This window comes from Bos indicus, chromosome 11 (genome assembly GCF_029378745.1).
Source record: "Bos indicus isolate NIAB-ARS_2022 breed Sahiwal x Tharparkar chromosome 11, NIAB-ARS_B.indTharparkar_mat_pri_1.0, whole genome shotgun sequence".
NCBI lineage: Eukaryota > Metazoa > Chordata > Mammalia > Artiodactyla > Bovidae > Bos > Bos indicus.
This window is the reverse complement of record NC_091770.1, coordinates 38,196,904-38,209,361: the sequence shown is the minus strand read 5'-3', so window position 1 is coordinate 38,209,361 and position 12,458 is coordinate 38,196,904. Positions and strand designations below refer to the sequence as shown.

The following is a 12,458-nucleotide window of genomic DNA, read 5'->3' as shown; positions in this document are numbered from 1 at the left end:
TTGCCATTCCCTTCTCAGTCAATGCAAAGGCATCCCCTAATAAAATGGGATCACAACTCCTCTGAAGGCCATTCAGTGTGAAGTAGGTCCTTGACATGTATGCGATGGGCTTGAACTTTCACACAGAATCCTTTCTTCCTGGTACTGAGCCACCCTAGAACAAAGACTGACGGTGCTGCTTGTTTCAAAACACAGTTTTACCTCCACTGTATTAATGATTATAGATTAATGATTGATTGTAATATCATTCAAATACCAGGGTCATCTTTTCTCAAATATTTTTAATGGATTATTAAGATTAAGAAGAAGAAAGAGAGTTTACCAGGATGTGACATATTCACAGAGATTCCAGAGAACACTCCTGACAATTAACAACCATTTACCAGTAGAAAATGTATTTCCCTTAAGACTCTGAAAGTAATAAGCTTCACTTTGACAGGGTGCAAAAAGAGCTGAAGAATGAGGATTAAGGTCTTTGAGTCCTTGCTTGCTGTCTTGTTTTGGCCTGATGGTCCATTTGGTTTGTTTGTAGTAGAGATGAGTCACAAGTTGATCATTCATGTTTACCAGTTGATTTTCTCCCTCACATTCATGAATGTTAGATATGACTTCATGAGGTTAGATATGAACCTCATGTTTAATCTCATCCAACATCTTGCAAATGAACACCTCTAGACAGAGGAAACTAGGTGAGAGAAGGTCATTTGTAGTGCAAATCCACTATTGGGGTTGACAAGGCAACTCCAAGAATAAATACCATGACTTTTCCACATGGTAATAGCACATTTCAAGGTTCTGTTAGAATGCAGTGCAGTACCAAGGACTTCCAGTAGAGTTGATTGACTACTCTTCTAAAATGAACAAATGAACTATCTGGGAAGCTGATATTTCTTGATTGTGGTGATATATTTGTTTATCATTTAAAGCACACCAAACTATTAACAATCTGTCTTGCCAGAACAGATAAGAATCTAGAACTATAAATCTACTGCTGGCCATCAACAAAGACAGTCCTCTTTTGTTACTCAATGTCAGTATTTATTTTCCCCACTAGAACTGCTTAGCTTGGGTGAATTCTAGCTGATAATTTCAGAAGGGTGAAAAGCTAACTAGAACTGGGCATCTGTCCCAGATAAATCTGATTCCAGTACTATTAAAGAAGCAGCAAGGGAAATAGAAAGTCTTTGACAAAAATTGTTGATAATTGGCTAAGGACTGGGGAGGGAAACGGAAGACTTGGAGAACTATGAATGTTACTCTGATGGAGCAGAAAGATGCAAAGGAGGAATCAATGCCCTAATGATTAACAACACTCTCTTTAATTCTAAGAAAAAATGTATATATTTATATAATATAAGAAATATATATATTTTTTTATCTGTGTGTGTATATATATATATACACACACAGTAGAACTTCTACTCTCCAGAACTATCCAGAAAGAAATAAGCCTTTCTGGAGACCTAAATTACAGAAGCAAAAGAGAAATCTTTCTTGACTCCAAGATTTCTCTGTTCTGTGTTACCTTGAGCAGGTCACTTACCAACCTACATTTCAGTGGCATCCTCCTGCCTCATCCAATAATTGTGGATAATGAGACCATATTCTACAGGATTGTTATTAGGATAAAATCAGAGGCTTGTAGGTCTTATTTCCTAAACAAATAATAGATGTTTAAATACTATTAAATATTTACCTATTTTTACAGCAGTTAATTTTAGAATTTTAACAAATTTGTATATGAAGTCATATAAAATATTACACATCTTATCCTTAATCAGATTTCAGTCAACAAATATAATGCCTTGATTACTCAGGATATCACTATCAATAGCCATTAATGGATGAAACAGCAGTAAAATAGCAATGCCTCAGCACTTGCTGAAATAGATGCTACCTTCCAGGATTGTACTGAAAAATAAGATTAATATCCAGAATAACTATAAGATCTTCACCCAATGAATCTCTTTTCTTCAAAAAGTTTCATAGATTAAATAGAAAGTGTACTTTGCTGGGAACTAATTTATTATCCTGTCACTATAGAAAAAAAAAGAAGGAAAAAAGAAAAGAAAGAAAGGGGGAGGGAGGGAGGGAGAGAAGAAAGCAGCCAGGAGTAAAGAAACTCCTCCTTACAGCAAATATGAATCTTAACCTTTTTCTCCTACTTCATTCCATTTATGAGATTAAATTAGTATTGTTGGTAAAGACATAATAAGGTTTTAGAGCCACAAAGATCAAGAAATAGCAGCAACTTGAATTTAACCATTACCTTTACTTTGCTGTTAAATAATATTTACAGTGGCCACTCGGAACTAGTAAAGATCTGGTTATTTTACTCTAAGGATTTATGGTCTGGAATTAAAAAGATGTATTTTGAAAATTCTGAACTTTTAAAAATCTGTGCATATCATTAAGGACAGACAGTCCATTTTACAGACAGAGAAACAGAAAAGGAATTGGTGTCATGGCCCTAGATCACAGAGGCAGTGACAGAATAAAAATAATTTCAGTCCCTTATTTCTATTTCAGTGCATTCTCATCAAATAGAACATCTGGTGAATGGTGGCTTATTCCAAAGTAGTTCTAAATTATTCCCTTAATGTAAAGCAGCACAAGAAAAGTATAAGTGGTAGTATAGAGCGTTTAAGGTACCCAAAATCTTTGCCCATGAAAACACACTGAAGTAACTCCATGTCGTGGTAAGTTATCAAATTATGGAAAGAACATTGCAAAGATTAAAATGTTGCATAAGAGAGAGAAAGCAGCATGAGTCAGGGGTTTGGGAAATATGAGTCATACTGAAGGGCAGGAGCCAAAAACATAGAGAATGAGGGCCTAAGCAGGGACTTAATGGACACCACAGAGATGTGGACACAGTTGCCTCTACTAACTCTGAGAGAAAACCAAATATGCAGTTCCATAGACTGGGGATCAGTGCGATAAAGAGGCTAGGAGTGAGAGCTGAGCGAAGATCAGCTGGATTATTTAACACAGTGATGATGCCAAAGTCAGCAAGAGAGGGACCTACAATAGTATAAATCACTAGAAGGGAGAGTGTGGGCACATTTTTGAAAAATGAGGGAATCACCAAATATTGCCATTAGCTATTCTTAATACATTAGAATGATGAAATGTGAGTTGATTTATGTGTTGTGATATTTTAGGAAGCACATTCTATTATTTTGTACTTTGGTAATGTTTACATTAGGCTGTGTCTACATAGTTCAGAGCTGCTTCCTGTGGTGTTCAATCTAAACTCTAATCACACCTTTGCTCTGTGCTCTATGCCATGCTCAGTCGTGTCCAACTCTTTGCAACCCCATGGAGTGTAGGCCACCAGGCTCCTCTGTCCATGGGATTTTCCAGGCAAGAATACTGGAGTGGGTTGCCATTTCCTCCTCCAGGATATCTTCCCAAGCCAGGGAGCAAACCCACGTCTCTCGCATCTCCTGCATTGGCAGGTGGATTCTTTACCACTGTACCACCTGGGAAGCCCAATCACACCTTTAAGGCCTTGAATTTTGCTCATGACTTGAGTTACCATTTTATGAGTGCCTTTAACCAGGCACTGCACCAAACTCCTCATACACAGTACCTCCACCCATGCTGATTCCAGCTGTCTGCCGTTCTCATGCAAACCACTTCTGTCTTATCAGAATTTTCTAATGTGATCTCCCTTCTGCCTAGAAATAGCCTCCTATTTCTTTTTCTTTTTAATTTTTTTCACATGTGTTGTTTTATTTATTTTTGGCTGTGCTGGGTCTTCATTGCAGCACATGTTTCTCTCTAGCTGCAGTGTGTGGGCTTCTCATTGCAGTGGCTTCTTTTGTTGTGGAACACAGGCTTTGGGGTGTGTGGGCTTCAGTAGTTTGCAGCTTCTGGGCTCTAGAGCACAGGCTCAGTAGTTGTGGCACATGGGCTTAGCTGCTCCATAGCATGTGAGATCTTCCCCTGACCAGGGACTGAAACCATGTCTCCTGCATTGGCAGGCAGATTCTTTACCACTGAGCCACGAAGAAAACCCCTAGCCTCCTATTTCTGCCAATCCACATACCTTACCTTTTTCAAAATGCAGCTCAAAATTCATCTCCTTGGGCCAGCCTTCCACCTCTGATGCGGCCTTTTTCTTCCTAGCTTCTGTATTTCTCTACTCTGTTGCTTTATAGCCATTTCCATTTGCTGACATTTTGGTGTTTCTTACATTTTACCTGTTACTCTGTCTTGTAAATGTTTAGTTCTGTGAGATAAAACACTGACCCTACTTTCTTTAAACTATAGGCATCCATTCTTAGCAAACAACCTTGATTCATTCATCCATTTATTGAACAATTATGTTTTGAAAACCCATCATGTTTCATGCACTCTGTAAGATTCTAGGAATACAGAAAAAAAGTAATACATAGACCTTGTCCTCAAAGAACTTGGTTTCAAGGCCCAAGAACCATGATAACTGTCTACCTAAAGAACCTAGTGAGCTGAACTGTCAAAGATAACTTATAAATAGTTTAAAAACAACACAAACACTCCTCTCCCCAGAGTACTGTTCCCTAGATTATCAGGGAAACTGTGGCTGACCTGAGTAGTTTTCCTTATGAATAAAGAATTGCTTTTGCCAGTAAGGTATTCCCACCACAGAGGACTTTTATAAACATACCTGGGAAAGCCAGGTCTGCTGGTACATCTGCACAGAGATGGATATTCTGCTTTGAGTTTCTAGCATAGTAATATATTTTAGATGCATACAAGTAAAAAAGATAAGCATAAAAGAGTGTAACAATGTAAAATTATTTTTCCATGATTTTGTATAGATGTGTGAATAAACAATAACAGGATCTCAAAGAACAACTTTCAAATTAATAAAAACCATGTTATTTAAATAAACCAACAAATTTACAGTCTTACTGAAGATAGTTCAGAGAAATCTGGTCTATCTACACATCCTTCAGCATTACATAACTTGCAAAGAGCAAAGGGGATAAATATTCTAAACTCGAGTCAGAAAAGCCATAAATGAAAATGTAGCCTGTTCATTTACTAACAGATGGCAGCTCAAGGTATAAGATGAAGCATCCATTCAACTCCTTTGGAATAATTTTCTTGAAGGGGATTTCATGCAATTGTGTTTTATTAAATTTCAGGGAGTATTCCCATCTGAAAGAATTAAAACTAAAAGTGAATCCAGGTAAGTAGAAAGTATATTAAAAATATCACCAGTCAATCCTAGGTGAGGTAAATCCTGCTTCAGTTTTGTTTGTTATCGACAGAGAAAGGAATATAGTGGCAGTAGAGATGGTGGCATTTTATTTGCTTTTTGGGTTTTTTTAAAATTAAATTACTTTAATTCACCTAATACTTTTATTAAATTATCTTTCTTAGAAGGTAAACAAACCTGGCTCTTAAAAAAGAACTGGTCCAGGGAGCACGGCTTCTATGTATGAAAGCTATTTAATGATATATTAATTCCACTGGAAATGTTAGCCTATTTATCAAAGAGAACTGAAGGACAAAAAAAAAAAAAAACCCCCGAATAGGAAGGAAATCACATCAGGAATGCGATGGGGTGGAGGCAGTTTGCAAAGGGATGTCTCAGAAAGAAAAGCCACAGTCACTGGTGAGGCCTCCTTTAGAAAATGCAGCAGCCAACCCAAGCCCTTGATCTTCCGCCAGCATGTACTGAGGAAACTTGCCACATCTGAATCTCACATTGCTGTATCTCTCAGGGCTGTTATCACTGCAAATGCTGGCAAATGTTCTTGACATAAAACAATAGGAATTCTGCTGTCATTTCTGTATTAGCGAGTCATAAAGCTCTGAAGAAACCCCAGTAGACATGTTTTCATCAAGTGCATATGAGAAAATAATAAAAGACACACCAAAAAAAGCAGATAATTTCAAAGAAAGATTGCTGTACCTTTGCATAGTGCCTAGAAAGGACAGAGTTGTAATCACTGATTTGAAAATAGCAATAAAAATTTTCAAAACAGACATAAAAATAATAACAAAAATTTTGCCAGAACTTTAAACCCGGATAATAAGAATTATGTAAGTAGATGCTTTTATAGGTTATTATCCAATAAACAGCCAGGCACCCCTCGGGGATTCTTTATCTCCCCTCCCTCTTTCTCTTGGAAAGAATCCCTCTTGTCTTTTCCACACCCAGCTAACCAAAGCCGATATCTGAGGACAAGTCTCTTATAACCTGAGCTTCCTACATTAATATACTGGGTAGTGTAAGTGCAGCAATTATGCTTGAAAATAAAGGAAGATGAAAGGCAACACACCCGGGGCAACTCGCTGTGCCTCTTAAAGGGAAGGCAGGATTTAGGAATAAATTCTAATTACTGATGGTTCATTTTCAGTACTGACTTTTGGCCCACTATTTCTTCCAAAGCACTTCCATGGGTCTACCACAGTGATGATTCAGACACCCCAAAACTTCTCTCAGTTTTTATGCAAAATCTATCATCTAGGAATTACAAATTTTAGATATTTTTAAATGAAGCTTAGAGTCTTTAGTTGTTGAAGAATGCCAAAATTTCATAATCTTTTCATCTGTGCTATTTAACCTCATAAATATGAGAGATTCAAATAAATGCAAAGGTGATGTGGAGAAGGCAGAACTAAATTTCACTTATAAATTATTCCAATATGAGTGCACACACACAAATCCACATCATATTTTTCCCCAGACTTTAAAGTTTTTATTTTGTATTGAGGTAGAGCCGATTAACAATGTTGTGGCAGTTTCAGGTAAACAGTGAGGGGACTCTGCCATGCATATACATGTTGATCTCAAAATGAACATTTTTTTACTTTCCAGAACTAAATCTACCTACTCCTTAAGGTACATTTAGTAAATTATTCCAAGATGTGAAATGCTTTGGTAAAATATGTATTTTAAACTACACCAGCCTATCTCTCCTAGAGAAATATGATTAAATTTAATCCCTTTTATTTTATAATCTGCTATGAAAAGTTTATTCATCCATGTTATGCTAAAGTTTACAAAAAAAAAATAGCAACAAGCAATGCATAATATTAAAGCTTGATTTTTACCTAGGTATTAGGCAGATTTTTAGAGATTGGTCACTAGAAATTATTTCAAATGTGATATATTGGGTGGAAAAGCAAGTATCATACAATTTAACATTTTAAAACACCCAAAACAATACCATATATGCTAATGGGTGCATATATGTTCAGTGAAAGTATAAAAAAAAAAATCTCAAGGAAGGATTCACACCTACCAGGATGGTAGTAGGTGGGTGAATAAAGGGATGAGAATGAAGTAAAGCTTTGGTTACACCTCTAATGTTTCATTTCTTAACAAAACAAAGTGAACTGAAGCATACATGGCAGAATATTAGCGTTTGTTAAATCTATTAATACGTGATATACTGTGGCATCTCTGAAATTACTTTCTGAACATTTGAAATAATTTATCATTTTAAGCATTTCCAATAAAACAGTATTACAGAGTAACGTTTTAAGAATAGAGTAAAAACTTGTTTTCTTTAAGAAAAGTATGGCAAAAAAGATGGAGGAAATACCAACATCTCCACAGTCGACTCAAACTCCTTCTGTGCTGCGTGTCTTTATCAGACATAGACGAATGCACTGCAGGGACACACAACTGTAGAGCCGATCAAGTGTGCATCAATCTGCGAGGTTCCTTCGCCTGTCAATGCCCTCCCGGGTATCAGAAGCGAGGAGAGCAGTGTGTAGGTAAGTACAACAGTGTAGTGAGCCAAGTCCTGTCTGGAGCATCTTAATTGTTTAACCCTCAGGCCTTCAAATCAAAGCACTCATCTTTATTTGCAGAATGATAATGCTTATTCTTTCATTGACTACCAACCCATTTTCCATATTAATGAGAAAAAAAACAACTTTATAGGTCAAGCATAGTCTAGATATCAACGTGTCAGTTACATCTTAGACTAAGCAAAAGCAGAAACTTAGGGTATGAGTGAGACCACAAAAGCAAAGAGGAGAATCATTTAAGTTAGATATTTGGTGTCCTAGCTGTAAAACACAGATGCTGTGGGCTTCATTCACTAGGTTTTAGTGTAACATAGCTTACAGAGCAAATGTGTGCTGTGTGTGTGCTCAGTCACTCAGTTGTGTCTGACTCTTTGTGGCCCCACAGACTGTAGTCCCCCAGGCTCCTCTGTCCATGGAATTTTCCAAGCAGGAGTACTGGAGCTGGTTGCCATTTTCCTACTCCAGGGGATCTTCCCAACCGAGGGATGGAACCTGCATCTCTTGCATCTCCTTTATTGGCAGGTGGATTCTTTACCACTGAGTCACCTGGGAGGCTCTATAGAGCGAATAGTAAGGTTCAAATCCCAGCTCCATCCCTAACTCACTTTGAGTTACCTAAATCCTCTGTGTCTCACTTCTTCCCTTTGTACTGTGGAAATAAAACCAGCCCCTATCTTAAGAGCTCATGTGCAGGAATGCTTAGAATGGTGCCTGGCCCTGGGTTGAATAGTTGTATGCCATTGTTATGTAATGAGTTAACAGACTTGTACTAAACATTCTTTATGTTACAAGTGGCTCCAGTACTAGAACCGCAACACGTGAGCCCTCCTTGAGAGCTCTACTTGAGCTCTCTGAGGGCAGGGTCCAGGTCTGGTTTGTGTCATTGTTGTCTCCCCAGTCCCTGAAGTCTGCCGGCCAAGTAGATGTTCAATGCATGCATTTTGAATGACTGGAAGAATACAATATAGGGAGGCTGGCAAATAAGAAGTCAACTAAAGTGTTCTGGGTGCAATCTTGAGGCCCAGCACTAGGATGAAACTCTGTAATTGACTCCCTTTGTCCACTGACTTACATACTTCCTCGTACCATTAAATCAATGAAGAGTTCTTATTTTCTCTTAGGAACAGAGGATAAAAATCTCTGGGGACAGGCAACGCCACATTCAGTTTTCACCAGTGAATGTGAGCTGTTGGTGTCAGGGTGTCCACTCTGAGCTCTCATAGGCCCTGGCCCTGCTCTCTCTGCCCTGGGGCTCTGCTAGGTGCTGGGGCTAGTTAGTCCAGTCTCTGATGAAGGACCAGGAATTTGCAGTGACTGAAGCTGTGATTTAGGAGAAAATTGTTTGGACAAATTCATAGGCACCAAAGTTTTGCCTGTTGTATTAGGAAAATAAACAACTGAGGGTATAATAAGTATAGAAAAAGAACAAACCCAGCCTACTATGGGAAGAATCAAAGCAAATGGAACATATAGTTAGAGGTCTTTATGATACAGTAGGAGATGTCCTTAAATTCAGAACTAATCATGTGACTTCCCTGCTGTTGCTCTCACCCCCAGAATGAACACTGCATTCCTCAATAGCATATAAGATCTTCCCCATCTTATCCTCGCCCAACTCTGTTGTAACAACACCCTTCTTCTGCCAAAACAATTACACTTTAGCTTTGTCCCACGAGTTATAGTTCCCCAATACATCACACAGTGTCACACTTTGCTACCTCTGTATAAGCTCTCAGTACCAGAGACATGCACTTCTGACAAACTCCTATTCAAATCTTAAATTCCAGGTCAAGGTCACTTCCTCTGGGAAGTGTTCCATGATCTCCCCAAATATAGTCACTCCTTCTTCTATGCCAATAATTCTCAAACTTTGAAGGATTCTTTTTGTAAATTGCTAACCTGTTATAGATCAATACTTCTATAGAGTACAATAAGAATGTTGCAGTAACACTAAATTGCTGTTCCTAAACACATGCTCCCAATTTCTATACTTATTCATTGTGGACTGCTCCAAATACACCAGCAGTGTTCAGCAAGTCACGTGGAATGGTGCTCCCTCTATCTCTTGTACACTTTTCTATTTTTGATCTTATAATTCCACACAATAATTTGTTTTCATGCCTGCTTTCCATACAAGATGGAGTAGAATATACATATGATCATCATCATATGTTTAGCAGTGTAAACCTACACTGCCAACCACAGTGCTAACAAATAACAAAGATTCAATGAATGTTTACTTGTTGAAAAGACATGCACCATTAATTCATCAAATATTTATTGAGGGCTTACTGTGTGCTAGGTGCTGGACCACTGTGGCAAACAAACAGATTTTACAGAATCACGGCCCTCGTGGAGCTATTAGAAAGTACCAATTACATAACTTAGCTATTGATATTGTCACCTGGCTATGATACTAGGTACTAGGAAGAACTGTTTCACAACTGCTCTTAATTAGTATGAACTTTCCATTCGTTCAACTAATGTTTACTGAGCACCTACCATGCCAGACCCTATTCTAGGTATTAAGCACACAACAGACAAAAAATACTTTATCTCTACCTCATGGGGAGAAAATGGATCTTATTTGCCATGCATTATAGTGAAGAAGACAGACAAGAAGCAAATAAACACATAACACAATGGCAGGGAGTGTCACTGGCTAAAAAGAAATATAAAGCAGGATTAGGGGTTAGATGGAGCAGAAGTTATTTTATATGGATGGACAGAAATGGCCTCCCTGACATGACATCTGATCAGACAGCTAAATAAATTAGGAGGGAAGCTATGTGAACATTGTTATTGTTTATTTAATATTCAAGTTAAATCACATATATTTGCAGCTTATTCATAATAGCTTCCATTTGTTTTTGCCTATTTTGTGCAAGGAAGTTCACCTATATCATCTCATGTTATCCTCCCAACAACCCTACCACATTGTTGTATTATTACTCACAAAAGAGGAAATGGAAGCTCTGAGAGGTTAAGACCAAGCTAGTAAATGCTGGAACAAAGACTTAAACTCAGGTTACCTCGTGGTACACTACCTACTTGAGCACTCTGCCTCCCACACTTGTAGTTATTAAAATACCAGAAGAGTTCAGCAGAAAGTTATGTTTTGTTTTCATTTTTCCCATAAGATAGTATCATTGCATTGATAGTATATAATTATTATTTTAAATTACACATGCCATATTTGAGTTGTCACAAAGTGTACAGTTGTAAATTAATGAAATTTTATTATGCTTCTAAAATATTAATTCTATTCTGCAAGTTCTCAATTGAACATTTTATAGTTGGAAATATTTATATGAGGACACAGGCTGGAACACTTGATCAGTGTGTCAGAAGGGCACTCTCAAAAAGTAACTTGTTTAGTATCCCATTCCTTCCACAGCATTCTTTCACTTGATTCTCACAGAAACTTCATAAGATACACATAGCAAGCATTACTGTCTACATTATACGGAAGGAAAAACGAACTAGTGAACATTTGAGTGACTTCACCAAGGTCACCAGCTGAGCAACAGCCTCCTTTCTTAGTTTTATACTATATCTCAATTCTTCCATAGTTCTTTTCTACTTCTTTAATTATAAATAACCTTTTATATTCGCAGCCTTACATTCTCACTTATATGTGAAATAGTCTTAATTACTTTTCCCTCTTTAAATCTCAACCCATCCAGCCAGGTTTAGGAAGTCTTTGTTCTTAACATCTCATTTAGCTACAGAGAGCATACAAAAGTATATTTAAAGCACAGATACCCTAATTTTTTAAAAAAGAAAAATAATTACTTTTAAAATGAGGTCTCCAGGTTTTCTAGATAATGCTCTGCTGAGAACTTGAGACTAAACAGATCAATAATAGTAATTTGGATAGTCGGTAATTTGGTTCTCTTTGCGTGTGTGCTTAATAACCTAGATGTAGACGAATGCACCATCCCTCCATATTGCCACCAAAGATGTGTGAACACACCAGGATCATTTTATTGCCAGTGCAATCCTGGGTTTCAGTTGGCAGCAAACAACTATACCTGTGTAGGTAAGTCTTCTGGAAACAGCCAACCAATTTCTGTCTTCCCAGCAGTATCTCCAGTTTTCTATATTCATGGTTTCCATCAACTTCCCCAAAGCTGAAAGGACAGTAACCAATCTGGTTTTTAAAAACACATCAAGATGTAAATGGAAAAAAATTTTAACTTTGGTTTTAGTTCTCCTCTGTGACAGTATCAAGAAAAGGTTTTAACTATAGATCAATTGATATACACACACCAGTTAGTCAACAGTGTGTGATACAAACACTGAAGGTGCCAAAGGGGTTACTACAAGTTCAGATACATAAACTTTCTGCTGAGAGTGCATCTGATTTTCACATGCTTCTTCTACCCTTTCAGAATGCAATGTCACGGCACACAATTTTAAGATTGGCATGACATGGAAAAAATCTAGTGCAGGAAAAATGCCTTTTCACAATATTTTCAGTGCCTTAGAGCATTGCAAAACTCTGTATGGGTCTCAAAGGCTTATGTTATAATTGTAATGGAATTTAACAGGACCCATTTAAAAAGTAATAAATAGCACAGATAAATCTTCACTACAGCATGCTGAGAGACCGTATCAGTATGTGTCTTATATCAATTATTTATAGACTTGGCATTTTGCATTTGAACAATAAAAGAAAATAGATACTGGAATGT

At 37.4% G+C, this 12,458-nt stretch overlaps 1 protein-coding gene and 1 long non-coding RNA gene across 6 annotated transcripts in view; one reads left to right on the top strand and one right to left on the bottom strand.

Annotated features, from left to right (window-relative positions):
• Nucleotides 1-12,458, bottom strand: part of LOC109566091 (uncharacterized) — a 476,832-nt gene that overhangs the window by 262,939 nt on the left and 201,435 nt on the right. Inside the window, exon 4 of one of the 3 annotated variants that reach the window (XR_011569249.1) lies at nt 11,796-11,894. The exons of the other annotated variants lie outside the window; for them this stretch is intronic. This is a non-coding gene — a long non-coding RNA (uncharacterized lncRNA). The remainder of the gene's footprint in view (nt 1-11,795; nt 11,895-12,458) is intronic. 3 annotated transcript variants of the gene reach the window in all.
• Nucleotides 1-12,458, top strand: part of EFEMP1 (EGF containing fibulin extracellular matrix protein 1) — a 69,619-nt gene that overhangs the window by 43,869 nt on the left and 13,292 nt on the right. For 2 of the 3 annotated variants that reach the window (XM_070798686.1, XM_019970177.2), the window contains exons 5-6: nt 7,603-7,725; nt 11,684-11,803. In XM_070798686.1, coding sequence (XP_070654787.1) covers nt 7,603-7,725; nt 11,684-11,803 — 243 coding nt within the window. The remainder of the gene's footprint in view (nt 1-7,602; nt 7,726-11,683; nt 11,804-12,458) is intronic. The other variant, XM_070798687.1, reaches the window with a different exon arrangement.